The sequence below is a fragment of the Zingiber officinale genome, chromosome 3B (genome assembly GCF_018446385.1).
Source record: "Zingiber officinale cultivar Zhangliang chromosome 3B, Zo_v1.1, whole genome shotgun sequence".
In the NCBI taxonomy this organism is placed as follows: Eukaryota; Viridiplantae; Streptophyta; class Magnoliopsida; order Zingiberales; family Zingiberaceae; genus Zingiber; species Zingiber officinale.
In genome coordinates, this window is record NC_055991.1 from 110,054,933 (window position 1) to 110,077,744 (window position 22,812).

The window sequence follows — 22,812 nt, forward strand, 5'->3', positions numbered from 1 at the left end:
TTTCCAACAGCAGGTCACATGAGAAACTTATTGAACTCTAGGATAAGCTTTAACTTCATTAAGCCGAGTTTTATTAATACTTCAAAACTTGGAAAACCATTTACATTAATACAACACTAAAAAGTAGCTTCATTTGCAGGTCTAGGATAAATCTTCCTGAAACTTTCTCCTTGTATAAAAAATTGTATATGGTCAAGAGTTACTAGTGCTGCAGATAAAGATGAACTCTTCTAATATATGTTTATATTTTGCAGGTTCTATTGACAAAGTTTTATGTTGTGGTTTTATTTGCCGATATGAATGGGGTACTTGAAGAGTATATGATTTATCAAATCTGTTATTGTGGTTGTAGCAACTACATTTCTCCAAATTTCAGCTATCAACCCTATTTTACGTCTTCTACAGGTATTATATTCTTCCCTTTTATTTTTGGTGCTTTGCTCACATACTTTGATTCACAAAAATCCAGAATGTTGGAAAAGGTTGATATGGAAGAATCAGCAAGTGAGAAAGAGGAGTCCAATGAAATTCTACAAGTTGAAGATTTTGATGGGGCTTGAGTTGACAATAATTACTTGCAATCCTACATGGCATGAACCACCATAACAAGTTTCTAGTCTTTTGACAATTATTCATTAGTTGTAAATGAAGTTTATTTGTTTATTTGTATTGGGATAAATTTTATTTGAATATTAGACATGTTTTTTCATTTGTGATTGTAATATAATTCTTGTATAAGTAACATTTTGAATGACATTGATATGGAAAATATTCTTTCTTTTGTGATTATGATTCTTTATTATATATTTATATTGAAATATGATATATTGGTATTAAAAGATAATAATTTAAAAGACAATGATCTAAAACCGTTGTTGTTGTCTATCACCCTCAAAGACAACGGTTAAAAACCGTTGTCAAAGCCCCAAAAACGGTTGTAAACTAGCAGTGTTAATAAAAAATGCTCTAAACAACAACGGTTTTAAACCGTTGTCTTTTCATTCAAAGACAACGGTTTAAAACCGTTGCAAAACTGTTGTCTTTTCATTCAAAAGACAACGGTTTAAAACCGTTGTCGTAGCCTCCACTTTTAACAACACTGCCAATTATAACGGTTTTAAAGGGCCTACGACAACGGTTTTTAACCGTTGTCTTTTAATGTTTTTGTTGTAGTGCACCGTCGATTGACGTTGTGCCACTCGTCGTCGGTGAAGCCCATAGCACCGACCTACATTACAGCTACTCGAGGTTGGCCATTCATCGTGCTCTAACCCTCCCGATTTCCTTCCCCTACGCACCGCATCTCTGCCGATGCATTCTTCCTCGACACCGACGCCACATGGGAGCTGATTGTGCCAGCGCCATTTGATCCTCCGTCGGCTGAGCATTCCTTCTTCTCCATCGATTGAGTTCATCCGATGATTGTTCATCTCCTCGAGTCATCGTTCTTGCGAGGTTGGATTTGCGACGCACCTCTACACATCGCGACTCTGACCACCAGATCGTTCTACTCTAGCCAACTGTGCCCTAGTTGCAGTGTTACCCTATCATCTGCCCCGCTTACCAGCACCACGACATTTCGACTTCCTCCGTGAGAGATATCGGATATGATAAGGGGTAAGTTATGCTTAGTGTTAGATAGATATAGATTTAATTTCGTATGTTGTTTTGGGATGTCAAACATAGTTGGGTGACCTATCATTGTAGCTCCGACGAGGAGATTGGCCGCGGGTGGGTAGCCGCTGCCACCAGATCCTTTGCTCCGGCTAGTTCCTTAGCTCTAGGGTCAGCGCTAGACCTCTATCTCGAGTTCGACGTGGGATTTCTGTTAGGACCAAAAGTAGCTAGAAGGGGGGGAGTGAATAGCTCGTCGCGTGCTCGTCGCTCGGCGTGGCTTGTTTCTTCAAGGATATGCAGCGGAAAACAAAGAAACAAAACACACAACGCTAACAAGGTTGGTTTACTTGGTATCCACCTCACAAGAGGTGACTAATCCAAGGATCCACACCACGCACGCACCCTCCACTATGAAAACACTCCTTTTCGGTAACTACCGAGGGCGGAGAAGCCCTACAAGACTCTCAGTACAAGAAGAAAGGAAAGGGAAACAAAATACAAGCGCAAAGCTTACAATGAGTACAGAAAACCCTAACCCTAGCTTCTCTTCTTGCCTTTGATCCGCCTCTTGACTTGGAAAGCTTCCAAGATCCTTCAAGAACTGGCGATCTGATCTTTGAGAGCGCTGTGGAGAAGTTGGCGAAAGATCTGGAGTGAATCTGAGAAGGGATACCGAAGACAACGTCCGCCTGCGGCTATAAACCCGACGCAACGGTCGGATCCCGATCGATTCGAATGTTCCCAATCGATCGGGGAGGCTTTGGATCGATCCAGAGTGCCTCTGTGCTCTAGAAAAACGCCTGGATCGATCCACGGATCGATCCAGCGCTTATCGTGCGAAGCAGCCGCGTCCCAATTGATCCACTGATCGATTGGGACATCTGGATCGATCCACGGATCGATCCAGAGACTCTCTGTTCGCTAGAAAAGGCTTGGATCGATCCACTGATCGATCAAGTACTTGGTTTTTGCCCAAAACCAAGTCCCAAGCCTGCCAAACCAACACCCGGTCAACCTTGACCCGTTGGTACATCATGCCTAGCATCTGGTCACTCCTTTGACCTGCTAGAACTTCCCACCAAGTGTCTGGTCAATCCCTTTGACCCACTTGGACTTTTCTAGTCGTGCCAAGTATCCGGTCACTCCCTTGACCTACTTGGACTTCCACCAGATGTCTGGTCAACCTTGACCCATCTGGATTTCCTCATGCCAAGTATCCAGTCAATCCCTTTGACCTACTTGGACTTCCCAACACCAGATGTCCGATCATCCTTGATCCATCTGAATTTTCCCTTGCCTGGCTTCACTCACCAGGACTTTCACCTAGTTTCACTCACTAGGGTTTTCCATCTGCCTAGCTTCACTCACTAGGACTTTCCATCTGCCTAGCTTCACTCACTAGGACTTTCCATCTGCCTAGCTTCACTCACTAGGACTTCCCATCTGCCTAGCTTCACTCACTAGGACTTTCCATCTGCCTAGCTTCACTCACTAGGACTTCCCAGTCAAGTATCCGGTCACTCCCTTGACCTACTTGACTCTTCTTCAATCAATATCTTATTGTCAAACATCTAAACTCAAACCAAGACTCAGCTTGGTCAACCAGGTCAAACTTGACCTGAGGGATGTTGCACCAACAATCTCCCCCTTTTTGATGTTTGACAATACCACAAGAACACTTACAATACCACATGTAAGTTAAGCTAATCCCATAGCCTTATTCTTCATGCCACTAGGTAATGAACACATAAGTTAGATTCTTCATTCTCCCCCTTAGAGGGCAAACTCCCTCTAGGTAATGAAAGCCTAACTTACTCCTATTCACAAGTCCTTTCAATTTCCGGCTTGGATCTCCTAAAGAGAGCAGTTGCAGCCAAACAACTCTATTTTGGCCAGAAATCAGGGATCGACTATGAGGTAAGATCTCTTGTTTAAGGTTAGTGGATTTGGATTAGAGGCTAATGCTCAGATGTGGTTGTATTGATTGTGAATTGGGGGTTGGAATTGAAGTGGCAACGACTGCATTGTAGCTTTGGCCATGAATCGCTAGCAGCAAGTTTCTCTGGTTGAGTCAACAACGAAGTCTCTGGATTTGGGTAAGTTTGGATGATGGTTTATGCATAGATTTAATGCAATTTAATTATGGAAGAATTATGAATATCTATTTCAATGTGGTTGTGATGGTTTATGGGTTGAGATTAATTGATTCGTATTGAAGATGAATGGATTTTAATTAATGATTCATGGATTGATTTAATTATGTATTTAGGGATCAGTTTGCATTTCAGTGATGAATTGGTTGATTGTTGATGATGGTGTTGAGTAACAAGGATGTGTATCAGATTTCTTTTAAGGTTGTCATACGTGTGGTTTAGTTAATGAGTGGCTAGTTATTTTAAGTCATGGATTTAATAATGGATTAATTAGGGCGGATGAATTATGTAAGACTGATTCATGATATTTAGTAGATGATATATTGGATTGATCAATGGATTGTAGATTATGATTAGAAAGATTAAGAGAATCATGGATGAGTGTAATTAAAGTTAATCATTAATTAAGATAATTAATTATCATTCGATTTGGGTTTTCCCTAATTAGTTTGGGTTTATCTAGTTGTTGCATATGTAATTAGCTAAATTATACATCATGTGATTTGCAGGATGTTGACTGAGACGAGCATCTCGAAGTGGGATTATTTAGCACTATCGACATATAAAGGTTGGCACTTCCTGCTTTGTCTTTTTAGTACATTGATCTTAGTGCATGAGCTATATATTCATATAGTTATTGTGTTATCTTGATTTTACTCGTATTTTTCCTGTGCTTGATGCTTATCCGCTCGATCTTTGAGCTACTCATTTCTATATCTATACAGTCTCACGTTGTTGTCTATGATATTTAGCAGATACTAAATACCATGCTTACTTGCTTTGGACTACTGTTTATTCATGTATCTTATTGAGCATGCGGGCTTTATGTAGCATACTTGATTTATATATATATATATATATATATATATATATATATATATATATATATATATATATATATATATGATGTTTGTTGCATTTTACGCATCATGTCATTGCATGCATGCCAACAACCATGTCTCCCTTGTGGTTGAGAGGGTCGTTGGCCAGGGCCGTATGCTCGGCCACTCATGGATAGTGGTTGCTGAAGCAGATACCGCTTGTCCTGTCATGCTCCCACTCAGTCACTCATAGGTAGTGACAGTTGGAGATGCGAGCAGCAGGGACCCCGTGTTACATAGCTATTCAGCTACTACGCAAACTGTCTACTCGGTCACTCGAGAGTAGTGGTGGCTACAGTGTCGTACAGTTATCATCGATCCGGCTTCTCGACCATACAGGGGGTCGTGGTGTAGAGGGGTGGGCGGGTGACCATCCGTGCATACGCTGTTATTGTTATACATGCTGATGTTGTTGCTTACTTATTTTGTTGTTGCTAGCTTATGTTGTTGTTACTTAATTATGCTGATATGCTTACATATGTTGAGATATATATCTATTGTATGTGTTTAGACACTGGCTTACTTATTGGTAATATGTATATACCTCACATGTTACCCTTGTAGTTATGAGCAGTACTATGACAGATCCTTACTGCTCCTGACCTTCTATTACTATCCTAGGATATGGTTTTAGGTATGAATATTTATTAAGATATCACTGTAGTATCTGATATTTTCCCTACGAGACTGTATATCTTTGTATCACTAGTTCTTTATTATGTTCATGCACTATCTGTCTATTACCCACTGAGACTTAGTACTCACCACTCTATAAACTGGTTTATTTCACCAGGTAGTAGGTAAAAGATTTTGGAGTCGCCTGGAGATCCTGTTCGCTAGTCCCATGTCACATCGAGCGACCTCTATCGTTATTGCTTCCACTTGCATTATTAGTTTTGTACTTGTATTTGTATTATATACATTCTTTATGATTTTCTGGACTTGTGGTGTCCTTTATTTTGGTTATGAACTTCTTATGTCAAGTCGGGTCGACTAGCAGTTAGTTGTATTATTTTTTTTTATATTTTGCTTATGTCTTCCGCTGTCTTTTTGTTTTAGCCGTGTGAACTTCTTACTATACAACTACGTGGTTATATTTTTTTTGTTCCAACCGTGTGAGCTTTGTATATAACTATGTGGTTGTGTTTTATATTCAGTCGTGTGGGTTGTTATTGGTTTGTGACTAGCCTTGGGCAATATATACTGATTTCATTTGTCACTGCTACAGGAAAGATGTTTAATTTTCGTCGGATAACCTTACTCTCGAGGCATGACAATATATATATATATATATATATATATATATATTCTGTGTGTCAAATTAATACAATTTTACTTGAATATTATTGCTAACAAGTTAAATATACACTAACGCTGTTGGTATTAGTAGAATTCACAAAATATATATATTGTGTGTGTCAAATTAATACAATTTTGCTTGAATATTATTGCTAACAAGTTAAATATACACTAACGCTGTTGGTATTAGTAGAATTCACAAAATAAATTGGATAGTTGAATAGAAAAGTCTACATTGACTTAGGAAAGTCTTTTCTGATTAAAATAAGTTGACTTCGTAAATTAGATTTGATAATTGAAAATAATTTTAATCTCGAATCCCTACAATTTCTTGAATTCCACGTGCTATTACTATTTTATGAACGCGCGCGCGTCACAACAATGTCCTTCTCAAAGACCTGGGCATTTTTTCATTTTGGACCAAAAATAAAAATAAAAAAGCTAGCGTGTTTTTTTTATTAAATGGTTTAAATAACGAACTCTATAGCCATTTTAATTATAATTTTAGTCAAAATTATTGCATAAGTTGTAAAATTTAAAATATTATATACAGAAAATTTAAAAAATATTCTTAATTTTGTTTATTTGGATGAATAGGAGAGAATACTGCAAGAAAATTTAGAAAGGTTTATTAGACAGTTAAAAAAAAAAGACTGACCATTTTATTCATTCTCATACTTTATTTTTATTAAAAAAAATTAGTTATTCAGTTCGTGTAATCCGATTAATTTGAAGGTGAGTTTCCTACCTGCCACAATGTCCTTCTCAATGACTTTGGGCATTTTCATTTTGGAGAAAAATCAAGTCGCTAGCGTGTGTTTTAGTCAAAATTATTGCATAAATTGTTAATTGAATAATATTATATATATATAGCTAACGTGTTTTAATCAATTTGACCAACATCGTTAACATTGATTATATTTATATCCACTGCCTCTCCGTTATCGACATTGGATCCTGATGAGTGGAAGAGCCGCCGCCTATTTTCTTCTCTGTTTCGCCTCTGCTCTCTTCTTCCTCTCTTATGCAGACGACAGTGCCTTAACTCCCTCCCAACTTCTCGGGGACGACGACGACGATGGCGGCAGAGGAAACTTGATCTCCACCGGAGGCAGGTTCGAGTTGGGCTTCTTCAGCCCCAAAGGCTCAAGCAATCGCTACATAGGCATATGGTACCACAGCATCTCTGACAAAGCCACCAAGGTATGGGTCGCCAACGGCGTCCACCCGGTCCCCAACCGCTCAGGACGCCTCTTCGTGACGGCCGACGGAAGGCTTGTCCTCGCCGACGGGAACTCTACCGTCTTTTGGTCTTCAGGAAACGTCTCGACGGTCGCTGTCGGCGCGATCGCGAGACTCCAAGACGACGGGAACTTGGTGGTCAAAGACGGCAGCGACACGGTCGTCTGGCAGAGCTTCGATTTCCCGACGGACACAATACTCCCAGGGATGAAAATGGGGTGGAACAGGACGAGCGGCCACAACATCAGCCTCAGGGCCTGGACGAACGAGAGCGATCCGACGCCGGGCAACTTCGTGATGGGCATGGATTTGAATGGAGTGCCTCAGGAGTTGGTGTGGAACAACATGGTGCCGTTCTGGCGCTTGGGGCCTTGGAACGGACAGTACATGGGCGGCGCCCCAGAAGTTATCGCAGAAAATCTGATGGATTATGCCTTCGTAGTTAACTCCCAGATGTTTGTCTATTGGTACGCTCTCCGTGATCCTTTGGTGCTTGCGAGGATAACCCTCAGCTCAGATGGCCACATAGTAGTCTGGGCGTGGTTAGACGAAGCTCAGTCATGGATATCGCAAGCAGATTTCCCAAGGGACGTATGCGATTACCTCAACTCCACTTCCTCTTGCGGCCCTTACAGCTTGTGCTCCCCCACTGTGTCACCCACCTGTGCTTGCCTCGAAGGGTTTCGTCCCAAGAATCAGAAGAACTGGGACCTCCGCGTGTGGTCCGACGGGTGCGTGAGGAAGACGGAGTTAAACGATTGCCGCACCGACACTGTTGGATTCTTCAGGTTGAGGAATGCCAAGCTGCCGGACACATCGCGAGCTACGGTAGATTGGAGCATGATAAACATGGACGATTGTAAGGCTCTGTGTCTGAAGGACTGCTCCTGCATGGCTTATGCAAGGGCCAACATTAGTGGGAGCGGAAGTGGCTGCATTATTTGGACCCACGAGCTCATCGATATCAAATTTTATAACAATGTATTCGGCCAGGAACTCTACCTCAAGCTCGCAGCCAGGGACATACGTATGCATAATTATCATCTCTTCGATCAATCTGTTCTTCATAGTTTAATTATTGTCTATGCTTTAATGATTTCGTTTTGTGGCTGCAGCGTCACGAGCCGCGTATTCTCGCAGAAGGCGTGTAGTTTTGATCGTATTGGTGCCACTGTCGGCAGCTTTTGTCTTGATTTGTGCTGGTGGCTTCATTTGGTACACAAAGAGGCGAAACACTAGCGAAGGTATATAGTCAGTCCTTATGTTGTTTATAATTCATCAGAACTTTCATTCATTGAACTAAATAGCACAGGAAGTATTGTAATATCCTAATTATTCTACTTCGATTTCTTGGACAGACGGCCTCACTGTTGATGAAGGAAGAGGACTTGAGCTAGACCTACCATTACTTGACTTTAGCAAAATTGTGGATGCAACAAACAATTTCTCAACTAGCAACATACTTGGCGAGGGTGGCTTTGGGTTGGTGTACAAGGTATGATAAATATGAACAAGTTTGATATGTAGATTAATGCTTATAGTATATATAGTGAATCATCTTTGGTATTTTTAAGTGTTGTTGTATACTAATCTTGCATACGTAGCTAGAGAGTGAGAGAAAAGATTGTTAGCAGATGAAGAGCATAAAAAAAAACTATAACACTCAAGATGGGAGGAAACTACTTCTTCTTATTTTCTTCATATCTAAATTGTTAAATACATAGGATATTTATAGAGAGTACACAAGATGTATTTACATAAATACATGAACCAATATTAAATGACCTACATGCATCATCCAAAGAGTCATTCATGAATCCTCCAATATTCATGCATATAATATTAAATAACTTTAATTCTGGTTTATATTTTCAACATCCCCTCTTAAACCAGATCCATTACTCGAAGTAAAAAACGAAGTTTCTTGAAAACATCAAATTTCAATGGTTTCGTGAAGATATCGGCAACTTGATCTTGTGACTTCACATATTCAAGCTTTACTTCTTCCTTCGATATACAATCTCGAATAAAATGATACCTTGTATCAATATGCTTGCTTCTTTCATGAAACACCGGATTCTTGGTCAATGCAATTGCAGATTTATTATCAACATAAATCTCCGTCGGATCTTCTTGTGACAGATTCAATTCTTTCAACAAACTCCTTAGCCAAATAGCATGGCAAACACAAGAAATAGCAGCTACATACTCCGCCTCACAATTAGAAAGAGTCACAATAGGTTGCTTCTTAGAATTCCAAGTAAAAGTTGGATTTCACATAAAGAAAACAAACCCAATAGTACTTTTTCGATTATCAATATCACCGGCCCAATCACTATCACAATAGCCAACAAGCATAAAATCGTCCGAGAAAGCATACAAGATACCATAATTAATTGTACCTTTGATGTAGCGAAGAATTCTTTTGGCAATTTTCAAATGTGAAGTAGTAGGAGCTTCCATGTAACGACTCACAAGTTCAACGCCAAAAGAATATCATGTCTAGTACAGGTTAGATACCTCAAGCTTCCAACAAGACTCTTGAATAAAGTTGGATCAACTTTTTCACCAACTTGATTCATGTGTGGCTTGATTCCACACTCCACGGGTGTCCCAACCGGCTTGCAATTTTTCATATCAAACTTCTTGAGAATTTCTTTAGCATATCCTTCTTGAGAAATAAATATGTCATCATCTCATTGCTTCACTTCAATCCCAAGGTAGTAGGACATTATGCCAATATCCGTCATCTCAAACTCCTTTGTCATAGCTCTCTTGAAATCTTCAAACATCTTTGGATTATTTCCTATAAAAATTAAATCATCCACATACAAGCAAACAAGTAACATATCACCATTTTTATTATTCCTTGCATAGAGAGCATGCTCATGTGGACACTTGATAAAACCATTTGCTCAAAAATATTTATCAATTATGCTATTCCAAGTACGAGGGGCTTGCTTCAAGCCATAAAGAGCTTTCTTCAATTTTATCACTTTATTTTCTTCGTTAGGCACTACATAACCCAAAGGTTGATCAATATAGACTTCTTTCTCCAAGTCTCCATTCAAAAATGTAGATTTTACATCCATTTGATGGATTCTCCAACAATTTTGAGCTGCAATAGAAATGATCAACCGAATTGTTTCAAGATGAGCAACAGGTACACCTCATCATAGTCAATTCTGGCCTTTTGCTTGTACCCCTTGGCAACCAATCTTGCTTTGTATTTTTCAACCTCGCCTTGCGCATTTCTCTTTATTTTGTACACCCACTTCACACCAATTGTGTTCTTGCCATTCGGTAATGATACTAGCTCCTATGTATCATTCTTTGTGATTGCCTTGATTTCTTTATTCATGACATTTCTCTATTTGTTATCATGAGCGGCATCATCATAACTTACAGGCTCAGTTTTTGCTAGTAAGCAAAATTGAGTAAAATTTACCTCTTCAGTGGCATCATGAATGTCACTCAAACTTCTAAATTTTCGAGGCCCTTCACTCGAGCTTGCTTCATTTATTTGTGAATCTTATGGTGGTGGTGTTGGTGGTGGAGTATTAGGTGGTGCCATGCCTTCTTCCCCCTCATAATCATCAAGGAAAGAACTATATCCCCTCTCTTTCTTTGTAGTACTCCACTCCCAAACACCTGCTTCATCGAACTCCACATCTCTGCTTATGACAATCTTCCCATTTCTTGGATTATACAACTTGTACCCTTTAGAGCTTTGATCATAGCCGATGAAGAGATACTTTGCACTTTTATCATCAAGCTTTGTTCTTTTCTCATCATAAACATGTGTGTAGGCAATGCTTCCAAAAACCCTCAAGTGTGAAACACTTGGCTTGTATCCACTCCAAGCTTCTTGAGGTGTCATACCATGAACACTTTTGGTGTGACACCGATTCATCAAGTACACTGCACAAGAGACAGCTTCAGCCCAATTTTTATTCGACATATTCTTGCTCTTTAACATACTCCTTACCATGTTGAGAATAGTTCGGTTCTTCCTCTCTCTCACTCCATTTTGTTGTGGTGAGTATGGAGTCGTCATGGGACGATGAATGTCATTTTCTTCACAGAAAACCTTGAATTCATTAGATGTGAATTATCCGCCTCTATCGGACCGAAGAGCTTTTATTTGATAGCCACTATGTTTCTCCACCTTTAATTTGGACCTTTTGAAGATTCTAAACACCTCCGACTTTGCCTTTAAAAAATACACCCAAGTTTTTTGAGAATAGTCATTAATAAAAAGCACAAAGTAATTATTCTCACCAAGTGGTGATGGCTTGATTGGTCCACACACATCCAAGTGTATCAACTCCAATGGATGTTGAGCCCTTGTTAAAGACTCCTTGGGAAAACTTTTTCTCGCTTGCTTGCCAAGAAGACATCCTTCACAAAGTTGATTAGGATGATTTATGGAAGACAATCCTTTCACCATTCTTCCTTTGCTCATCATTTTCAGCCATTGAAGTTCAAATGCCCAAATCTCATGTGTCATAGCCAAGATGAATCTTTGAAACAAGATTTCAAACACATAGGAACATCACTTTGAATATTTAGCAAAAACATTCGGTTCTTTGTCATGGGCACCTTAGCAAGCAATCTTCCATTTTCAGCTTTCAACGTCAAGTATTTATCTTTTAGGTGAATATCATAATTCTTTTCCAATAATTGGCCCAAACTCAAAATGTTACTTTTCATGGCTAGCACATAAAATACATTGGAAATTAATTAATGACACCCATCTTTTGAACGAATCAAAATCGTACCTTTTCCTTTCAGTTGAACTTTCGAAGAGTCTCCAAAAGGTATATCTTCATCGGTTGATTCATCAAGTTCCACAAACAAATTTCTCCTTCTGCAAATGCGGCTACTTACGCCGGAATCAAGATATCATGTACTCTCATTCTCATCTTGATAATTTTTGCAAGGTAGAAGCAAAGTAGGGCCCAAATCTTCTTTTGCATCATTGCTCTCCGCAAAATTGTTTGTCTCCTCCATATTATTTCTACATTCCCAAGACTAGTGGCTAAGACGATGACAAGTAAAACACTCAACTTCATATTTGTCAATACCTCATTTGATGGCCTCCACGACTTCTACCTCTTCCACGACTTCTTTGATTGAAGTTTTGACTCCTCTCATTATTATATGAGGTGTTTTTGTCACCTCGTCCACCTCTTTCATGACCACGACCTTGGCCCTGCCCTCGAGATCCTCCACGTTTGCGACCTCTTTGGGATGTGCCTTGGTTTGTGTCCTTCAATGATAGCTTTGCTTTCAAAGCTTGTTCAACCGATTCTTGAACTGGTTTTATCAATCTTTCTTCGTGTGCTTGTAAAGATCCGGCAAGTGCATCAACGGTCATGGTGTCTAGATCTTTAGACTCTTCGATGGCAACCACGATATAATTAAATCTTGGATCCAAAGATCTCAAAATTTTTCCAACAATTCGATCATCTTTCATATCATCTCCGTATCTTTTCAATTGATTTGTGACAACCAATACTCAACACCTTTAAATGAAGCTTGAAGAGTTTCCCATGCTTGCTTGGAAGTAGTTGCCGAAGCAACTTTCTCGAACATCTTTTCATCCAAACTTTGATGGATGAGGGTGAGCGCCTTTTGGTCCTTCTTCTTGGCGGATGCCACATTTTCATCAACGTCATTCTCCATAGGATCCCAAGCTTCATATGATCCAAGCAAAGCCTTCATTCTTATGCACCAATTATCATAATTTTCCTTGGTGAAAGATGGAACACCAAATAGGGTTCCATTCGACATTTTCCTTCAAACTTTGTCTCCAAACACAATGGTGGCTCTGATACCAATTTGTTAGCAGATGAAGAGCATAAAAAAAAAGCTATAACACTCAAGATGGGAGGAAACTATTTCTTCTTATTTTATTCATATCTAAATTGTTAAATACATAGGGTATTTATAGAGAGTAATGTATCTATATAAATACATGAACCAATATTAAATGACCTACATGCATCATCATTTTTGCCACATGAATCCTCCGATATTCATGCACATAATATTAAATAACTTTAATTCTGGTTTATATTTTCAACAAAGGATAAAGCATTTGACATGTGTTGTATTGATTAACTAGGGTAATTTAGGAGAGGATCAAGAGATAGCGGTCAAGAGACTATCTAAAACATCAACGCAAGGGGTGGACGAGTTCAAAAATGAGGTAATGCTAATTGCTAAGCTACAACATAGAAATCTTGTTCGACTTTTTGGTTGTTGCATCCAAGGAGGGGAAAGAATATTGGTTTATGAATATATGCCCAATGGAAGCTTGGATTCTTTTCTATTCGGTTAGTATATTTGTTTGGGAGATTATTACAATGCATTTTCTTAGTAGTACCCTATTTCTTATTGTTATATATCTCGCTTTCATGAGAAGATAAAACCAAAAGTACATTGTTGGACTGGCAAACACGATATGACATCATTGTTGGGATTGCTCGAGGTCTTCTTTATCTCCATCATGATTCTAGATTTAAGATTATTCACAGAGACTTGAAGGCTAGCAATATTCTCCTTGATAAAGGAATGAATCCCAAGATATCTGACTTTGGCATGGCAAGAATATTTGGAAGTGATGAAACAGAAGTTAACACAAGAAGAGTTGTAGGAACATAGTAAGTACATTTCAATTATTGTCACATTCAACATTTTATGTCCGAAATACCTTATATCTATATATCTTCTAATTGTCTCATGCAGTGGATATATGTCGCCTGAATACATTATAGATGGGATTATATCAGTGAAATCTGATATATTTAGTTTTGGTGTGTTGATACTTGAAATTATAAGTGGTAAAAGGAGCAAAACAACTTATTACTCAGAGAGCCAAATAAATCTTTTAGGATGCGTAAGTATAATATTAACTTCTATTTTAACCTTTTTCCTTTTACATATTTCATTTTTCATTTGTATTAAGCAATTAGAATTATTTTCAGGCATGGAAATTATGGAAAGCGGGTGAAGCGCTCAAGCTAGTTGATGAAACACTTGGAACTTCATTCCCTACGGATGATGTTTTGAGATGTATAAAGATCGGACTTTTGTGTGTTCAAGAACGGCCAGGGGATCGACCAACAATGCCCATCACAGTGAAAATGTTGGGTGGCGAAAGTGCTTTCATACCGGATCCTAAACAACCTGGGTTTTTTAATTTAAAAAATCATATTGATAGTGATTCATCCACAAAATGGTCATCTAGAAATAATGTATCAATCACATTGATAGAAGGTCGATAGGGACAATCATATGTGAATTCGTTAGTAACTAACTTTTTTAAAAATGAAAAAGATATTAATGATTTTTTTACTCCATAAGTGTCTATGTTTTTCATAACAAAGCTATCACAAGAGATTGTATTAAACAATAGATTTTGTAATGAAATTATTTCATCATGACTATACATTGTGACAGTAACTATAGCAAATATTTATCACATTACAATAACTTTTTGAAAATTTTAAATTCTTTAAATCCTAAATCTAAATATTATATCTTAAATTATAAATCTTAAATTCTAAAAAAAAAAAAATTACGCACACTAAATGCTATATTTTAAACATCAAATTCTAAATCATAAATTCAACGCTTAAAAAAATAAAAAACAACTCACCCTAAATTCTATATATATTATATCCTGTGGGTTAATTCTTGAAAAAAAAATTTCAAATCACATGAATCCTAAAACATAAACAACTCATATATAGAAAATATAAGAATAAGAAAATTTAATTTTATCAATTAAATATAACATAAGAAAGTAATACATAAATATAAAGACAAGCGATTTGATTAAAGAAGAATCAATGTCCTTATCCTACCGTTGTCGACTTTAATCCCTATTGAAGAAGTGTTAGGACTAAAAGAAATTTATATATCTCCATAATAGTATGATATTGTCTACTTTGGATCTAAATCTTAGTGGTTTTATTTTAGGTTCTATTCAAAAGACCTCATACCAATAGAGATATATTTCTCTTATATATAAACTTATGATTTTTTTTCTTGTGTTTTCAATGTGGGATTATGTTTGCAACTTTACAATCCCAACAATCCCCTCTCCCAAATGAAGGACCTCAGGGTCCCCCCTCAAGTGAAAATATATTTCTCTTATATATAAACTTATGATCTTTTTCATGTGTTTTTAATGTGGGATTATGTTTGCAACCTTGCAATCCTAACAATCCCCCCTCTCAAATGAAGGACCTCAGGTTCCCCTCTCAAGTGGAAAGCCTATCTGTTTGACGTCTGAATCTCGACCCACTAAATCTTTCTGCCCCTCTATCTAACCGACCTACTAGGACTTTCTTTCCCTCAGCCCGACCACCCTACTAAGACATCATTGCCTAGCTGCAACTAGGACTTCCCGCCTAGTGTTTGGTCCTGTTGATCCAAACATGGGAGCCTTAATTTTCTTTGTTCGAGGTTAATATTCTAGTCATATGACTCAATTAGACTATACCTCTTATGCACAGTCGACGGTTAGACCTTTCGGTAGTCCGGTCTCTGATACCAATTATTAGAACCAAAACGAATTCATATATTTCCACAATGATAGGATATTATCCACTTTGGGTCTAAATCCTCATGGTTTTATTTTTGAGCTTTATCCAAAAGGCTTCATACTAACGGAGATATCTTTCTCTTATAAACTCATAATCCTTCTAATGTATTTTCAATGTGGGACTATGTTTGTAATCTTATAACTTCAACAAAAAGATCCAACGGAAAGAAGAGGAAGGTCATCTAAGGAGCTTAGGGGTGATGGTGTCAAAAAGCTTTTTATTGATGGGGAATAAGAAACTAGGTCAAGATTATCTCTAAACCTTTAGGGACCTCCTTTTTATATAGGAATCCAATCCGTTATTAGCCCATAGATGATGACGGATTGGGCTAAAGGGAACATTGAATATGTATCCAATAATCTGAAATCTAATAAACATAAGTTAGATCACTTTAAAGGGTTAACATTGTATTCATATGCTCAACTTACAAATAAACTCATCTAATTAGAATAATAAACTCTAATATTCTCCCACTTGGACCATATGTGAGTTGTATATAAAGTACAAGTAAAATTTTAGTTGATATCAAACTGTATGGGTACAAGATACCTTTATAAACAATCTAGTCCATTAACTTCATTGGTATAAGACTAAAGAGGTCATAGCTACTGTATATGATCATAACATCCCCCAACAATAATCACAATACAGTAACATTAACAAGATAGATCAAGATACAAATGTATAGTGTGGAAATTATATGAAATATGATCAATATATGTCAATTTCTACCTGGTTCTAAGGTGACCTCAAAAGAAGTCAGATTATATCTGTAAATATTTTATCCTAAACTGCAAGAGCAAATCATGATCCAAACTTTATGATTCTAAAAGGAATCTATATCACATTTATTGGTGCAGGGAGTACTAGAAGATCAAACCTAAGTTTTGATAATGATAAAGGGTTCTAAGTTAAGTATTATTATTGTTCTAACAAGTTAAACTGAGTGTGCAGGAAAGTCCTAAGTGGTCTTAGATAGGTGAAAAGTCCTAGTTGTGATTAGGCAATGAAGTCCTGGTAGGGGGACTAGGCAAAGTCTTGGCGGGTCAAGAACGTTGGGCAAAATCCTAGAGTTGAGGATGCTAGGTGAAAATTCTGAAGGTCACGGATACCAAATGGAAGACTATATTAGTGCAGCAAGTACTAGATGATTGGACCTATGTTTTGATAATGGCAAAGAGGTTCAAAGTTAAATTGTCTTATAATCTAATAAGTGTGACTAAGTTTGTAGGAAATGTTAGAGTGTATACTAAAAGTCTAGCTTTTGTATAAACATTTAAGAATCACATTGGTCAAATGTCTATATTTATGTGAAGTGTAGTTGTCCATTGAATTTATATTGAAAATAACATGGTGTGAGGAGACACACAGAAGTTCATGTTATCAGTGTTAGAGTGTATACTAAAAGTCTATCTTTTGTAAACATTTATTTTTGAAATAAAAGAATCACATTTGTCAAATGTCTACATGTATTTATTAAGTGTAGTTGCTCAATTAATTTATATTGTAGATAACATGGTGTGTGGTGCCACACACAGAAGATCATGTTATCAGTTCTTAATAAATTATAAATAGTTGCTCACGACTAAGATGGAAAGGAACAAACCATTGGAATAGTCGTAATGTAATTAGGCATTAGTTTATCTTGACTAATAAATTACACTAGTACACTCTAAGTGTATTGAGTAGGACCATTTTAGGTAAGTTCTTTTATACTGACTTAATAAAAGAAAAGAACTGGACCTTAGTTATTATGGAAGTGTGTACTTTTAATCCTAATATAATAACAAGCATATATATTTAGTATTTATTTCTTTAACTTATCAAAAGGTGAGATTTAGCTCGATAAATCAATAGGCCCGATAAGTTGGGAAATGATATTACTTATAGTATGTGTTGTTGATTATAGAAGGAAACTGTGTCCTAGTAATCTAGGTTGAGAATGTCCCCAAGAGGAGCTCATAAGGATTGTCATGTTAAACCCTGCAGGTGGACTTAGTCCGACATGACAATAAGATTGAGTGGTACTACTTTTGGACTAAGACATTAATTAAAGTGAGTTGTTAGTAACTTAATTAAATTAATGGACATTCGATATCTTAAACACAGGGAGACTAACACACTCATAGTAAGAAGGAGCCCATAATGTAATTTGAGATTGGTGCGGTAGTGCAATAATAACTCTCTAGTGGAATGAGTTATTATTGATGAACTTGAGTTGTGTGTTCGGGGCGAACACGGGATACTCAAGCTCGTCGAAAGGCTAAAACCAATTTCTCCTCTAGGTCCCTGTCGTAGTATCATTAATGTCTTAAATCCACTCATGGAAAAGCTCATCTTGCTGTCCAAGAGAGGGTCGGCCCATGGCTTGGTGACCAAGCCATATGGCCGACCACTTCCTCCTCAATAGGGCTGGCCTATTGCTTGGTGCCCAAGCAAGAAGGGGCCGACCACAATAATTCAAACTAGGAGGGGTGTTTTGAATTTTTAAAATTTTTTCTTTGTAGAAATCTACAAGTTTTAAAAGAGAGATTTTAAAATATAAAACTTTCCTTATTTGAATTAGGCCACATGGTTTAAAAAAAAGTTTAAAAGTTTTAAAACTTTCCTTTTTTAACCATCCTCATGGTTTTAGAAAAAAGAAAGAGAAGTTTTAATTTTTTAATTTTTAATTTTGTAACCATGTTTAAAAAAGGAAATTTTAGAAGAGAAGTTTTAAATTTTAAAACATGATTTTAATTTTTAAAACTTTCCTTTTTAAACATCCACATTAGGAAATCAAAAGAAGGCTTGTAAAATTTTATAAGAGTTTTTTCTTTGCTTATAAAAATTTTACAAGGTTATTTCTTTCCTTTTAAGGGGCCGGCCACCCTTGCTTGGTGCCCAAGCAAGGGGTCGGCCAAATCAATAAATCATCCAATCAGTGATTTGATGATTGAATCAATCAAAGGAAAGGAAAAGAAAAAATAAAAGGAGAAAAGGAAAAACAAGAGGAAGATTTTATTTTTTTGTAAAAAGTCTTTCCTTATTTGCCTTGGGCAAGTAATATAAAAGAAGGGGATAGAAGGCCTAAATTATTATCAATTCTTATTCTCTTGGTGGAGTTCCTCATTGTGGCCAGCCCTCTCTCTCTCTCTCTCTCTCTTTTCCCTTTGTTCTCTTTTGCTCATTGGTGGTGGTGGTGGCCGAAACTTAGAGAAGGAGGAGAAGCTCTTTGGGTGGTGTTCATCTTGGAGGATCGTCGCCCACACGAGGTCCAAGAGGAGGCGAGGAATACGGCAGAAGATCTCGAGATTATTAGTTTACGAAGAAGAGGTATAACTAGTAATTTTCTTCTGCATCATGCTAGTTATTTTTCTTTGTATGAATTCCAAACACAAGAGGCATTAGATTCTAGTTTTTTCGGATTTGTTTCGAAGTTGTGTTTTTTTTTGTTTTTCGAATTTGTGATTCGATTGTTCCTTTTGGTTAAACCTAGAGTTATATAAGGAAATTAAATATTAGCTTTCCTTAAAAGACTTTGTCTAGGCGGTGGTTGATGCTCCCATACCCAAGAAGGTCATGTGCCTCGCCATGCAGTCCTGGAAGCCAATTTTAGAAATTAATATTTAATTGAATTTATAACATAGGTGGATTTGGATTAATAGTGTTAAGTTCCGCTTGCGATCCAAGTCTAAACCATTAAGAACAGATAAGTTAAATTTGGAATCAATAATGTTAAGTTCCATTTGCGATTTCTAATTTAACTTCTAAAGAACACAATAGGTTATTAGGAAAGGTTCGACACTTGTACAATATTTTTGTACAGTGGAACCGGTACGATCTTCCTAGGACTAACCAACAATTGGTTTCAGAGCTAGGGTTTGCCTCTGTATGTTTTGGTTTTCGATTAATTATGCACATGTCATACATAATTTAGGCAAGATAATAGTAGGATGTGCTAACTTTGTGGTTACAGACTCCAACTATTATGGCTTATAGATGTTGTGTGTGATTGGACCCTTGGACATGTCAAGGGCATTATTTTGTGTGTGCATGATTGTATGTATCAAATACAGCAGGAGCTGCATTAGTTTTAGAATTTTACTTTTTTTGTTCGATCTAGAATACATATACATTCCTTTATGGAATATAAGATCGATATATGTAAAATTCTATTTTTATCGTGGATCGTATCTTTGCGAGGCGTGGTGCTATTGGAGGACCAGAGGCGCAGCAGAATAAGAAGCAAGATAGATGCGACAACTCGACCCGATGGTGGTGGCCAAAGATGGCAACAGCTAGGGTTGGAGCACACGGAGAACAGTGACAGAAAAGGTCATAATAGTTGGAAAATTAATTTCCATATTTATTGCTTTTATTTACCGTGATGTATGTGTGCATGTGATGTATGCTAGCATAGGTTAAAATTCCTCACCTTAAATAACTAAGTGGGAGAGAGATTTTTAAATAAATTCCACGGTCTCCATTACTGGTTTGTAAGTGATGCAACAAGCTTGTGTGTTGGCTCTGAGTGCCTCCCTCCACAACGGATGGGGTTGTTGTGGATCACTAGATCAAACTTCCTTAATGGATGGTTATAGGAAATTATTTAGGAGCGTGTGATCTTCTCCAACTGAAGGGGCACAATCCTATTTAATGGACTAAGTATCAAGTAATGGTATACACTTAGACGCATTCAATAGTATCCTCCCCAACGGAGTCACTGCTATTGTTTTGTGTGACCAAAGGAAAACCAACTATTAATTTTATTTGTCATAAAGTTAGGATGACAAGATAATAAAATTAATGAGTAAGACCCTCCTCTTACAAATGTTGAATTTGTATACGTCCACACTAACGTGACATGCAATATTCACGGTGTTTTGAGGTGTTGGTAAATTTAAATAGTATTGTTTGAGGAATCAATATTATTCTAAATTTAGAGACCTGACTAAAGTTTATTTTGTGATTCTTAGGATGCCTTTCAACCCATTGGGCATTATATTGAAAGAGAACAGACTTACTGGTCCCAACTATATAGATTGGAAAAGAAACCTGGATATTGTCTTAACTGCTGAAAGCTATAAATTTGTACTGTCAGAGGTATGCCTAGATATACCTAATGGTGATTCTACCCCAGAGGAGATTGAGTATCATAAAAAATGGGTAAAAGCAGATGAGATGACGCGGTGTTACATTTTGGCTTCAATGTCAAATGTATTACAACATCAGCATCAAGATTTACCAACTGCTTATGATATAATGAACAATCTCAAAGAACTCTTCGGGAACCAGAGTCGGACTGCTAGGCAAGAGGCAGTGAGAAAGTTAATGACAACCACCATGTCAGAGGGAACACCCGTAAGGGATCATATCCTCAAAATGATGGCTTATCTGAACGAAATACAAGTCCTTGGAGGTGAAATCGATGGGGAAACCCAGGTCGATATAATTCTCCAAACGCTACCCAAAAGTTTTGAGCACTTCCGCCTGAACTATAACATGAATAAAAGGGAGTATACGTTGGCGGAACTTCTGACAGAACTACAGGCGGCAGAAGGTATATTTCATCACAGTTCTCAGATTCACTATGCTGAAAATGGTTCTACTTATAAGTCGAAAGGCAAGAAGAAGAAGAAACAGGTCTTTTCAGCAAAGAAGGTGAATAAACCTCAAGGTACAAGACAAAAAGATGGAATGAAGAAGCCGAAGGGCAAGTGCTTCATCTATAAGCAGTCAGGACATTGGAAGGCGGACTATCCTCGTAGGAATTAGAACAATAAAGGTATATCTCATTCTCTAGTAGTTGAAACATGTTTAGCGGTGTTATCTACCAGCACCTGGTGTGTAGATACGGGAACCACTGATCATGTCTGCAACTCTTTGCAGGGGTTCCAGGAAACCCGACGACTATTTGAAGGAGAGATAATCATCTACATGGGCAATGCTACTAAGGTGTCGGCTGTTGCATTGGGAGACATCTACTTATCTTTTGTTAGGAATAAAAGTTTGATTTTAAGAAATTATCTTTATGTACCCAGTTTCAGAAAGAATTTAATTTCAGTTTCTAAACTGTATTTGGATGGATATTCTGTTTCTTTCAGTAACAATGTGGTTATAAAGAGAAATAGGGTTATTATTTGTTCTGGTGCATTGGTTGGTAATTTATATACTTTAAATCCAATTTCCCCCATAAAGCAACAAATGGAAATTAATAACACATCTTCTAACTCTAATAAGAGAAAAAACCTTCGGAAATGAACCAAACATATCTTTGGCATCTAAGGCTTGGTCATATTAACTTAAGTAGGATTCAAAGGCTTGTAGCCGATGGACTCTTGGGTTCATTAGAGTTGGAAAACTTTCCAACCTGTGAATCTTGCTTGGAAGGTAAAATGACCAAGAGACCTTTTAAGGCCAAGGGGTATAGAGCCAAAGATGTGTTAGAACTTGTTCATTATGATTTGTGTGGTCCTATGTCTATCCAGGAAAGAGGTGGTTATGAATATTTTGTCTCCTTTATAGACGATTATTCAAGATATGGATACATTTACTTGATGCGCCGCAAGTCTGAATGCTTTGATAAGTTCAAAGAACATAGGGCTAATGTGGAGAAACGTCTTGGTAAAAGTATCAAGACACTACGGTCTGACCGTGGTGGCAAATGCCTCTTTGGAGAGTTTAGGAATTACTTATCAGAAGTTGGGATTCAATCCCAATTGTCTGCACCTGGTACACCCCAACAGAATGGTGTGGCAGAACGAAGGAATAGGACTCTTATGGAAATGGTTAGATCGATGATGAGTTATTCAGAATTATCAAATTCGTTTTGGGGATATGCTCTGGAAACAACAGTATACATTCTGAATATGGTACCTTATAAAACAGTCCCTTCTACTCCCATAGAATTATGGAATGGGCGTAAGCCTAGTCTGAATCATATCCGGATATAGGGTAGTCCATCACATGTGTTGAAGGGAGATACTGACAAGTTGGAATCACGTACAGAAGTATATCTGT

General features: G+C 37.5%; 1 protein-coding gene across 1 annotated transcript; it reads left to right on the plus strand.

Annotated features, from left to right (window-relative positions):
* Window positions 1–6,876: 6,876 nt before the first annotated feature.
* On the plus strand, window positions 6,877–14,643 carry LOC121967280 (receptor-like serine/threonine-protein kinase SD1-8). The gene is made up of 7 exons (XM_042517394.1): window positions 6,877–8,219; window positions 8,308–8,436; window positions 8,551–8,687; window positions 13,323–13,533; window positions 13,623–13,860; window positions 13,946–14,096; window positions 14,185–14,643. The coding sequence occupies exons 1-7, from the start codon at window positions 6,911–6,913 to the stop codon at window positions 14,482–14,484; spliced, it is 2,475 nt and encodes an 824-aa protein (XP_042373328.1). The 5' UTR covers window positions 6,877–6,910; the 3' UTR covers window positions 14,485–14,643.
* Window positions 14,644–22,812: the final 8,169 nt, after the last annotated feature.

Excerpts from the sequence above, each read along its gene's own strand:
- LOC121967280 (XM_042517394.1), top strand. The coding sequence starts at position 6,911 with ATGAGTGGAAGAGCCGCCGCCTATTTTCTTCTCTGTTTCGCCTCTGCT. Across the intron at positions 13,534-13,622 it reads CTTGGATTCTTTTCTATTCG|ATAAAACCAAAAGTACATTG; the intron begins GTTAGTATATTT and ends TTTCATGAGAAG. Across the intron at positions 13,861-13,945 it reads AGAAGAGTTGTAGGAACATA|TGGATATATGTCGCCTGAAT; the intron begins GTAAGTACATTT and ends TGTCTCATGCAG.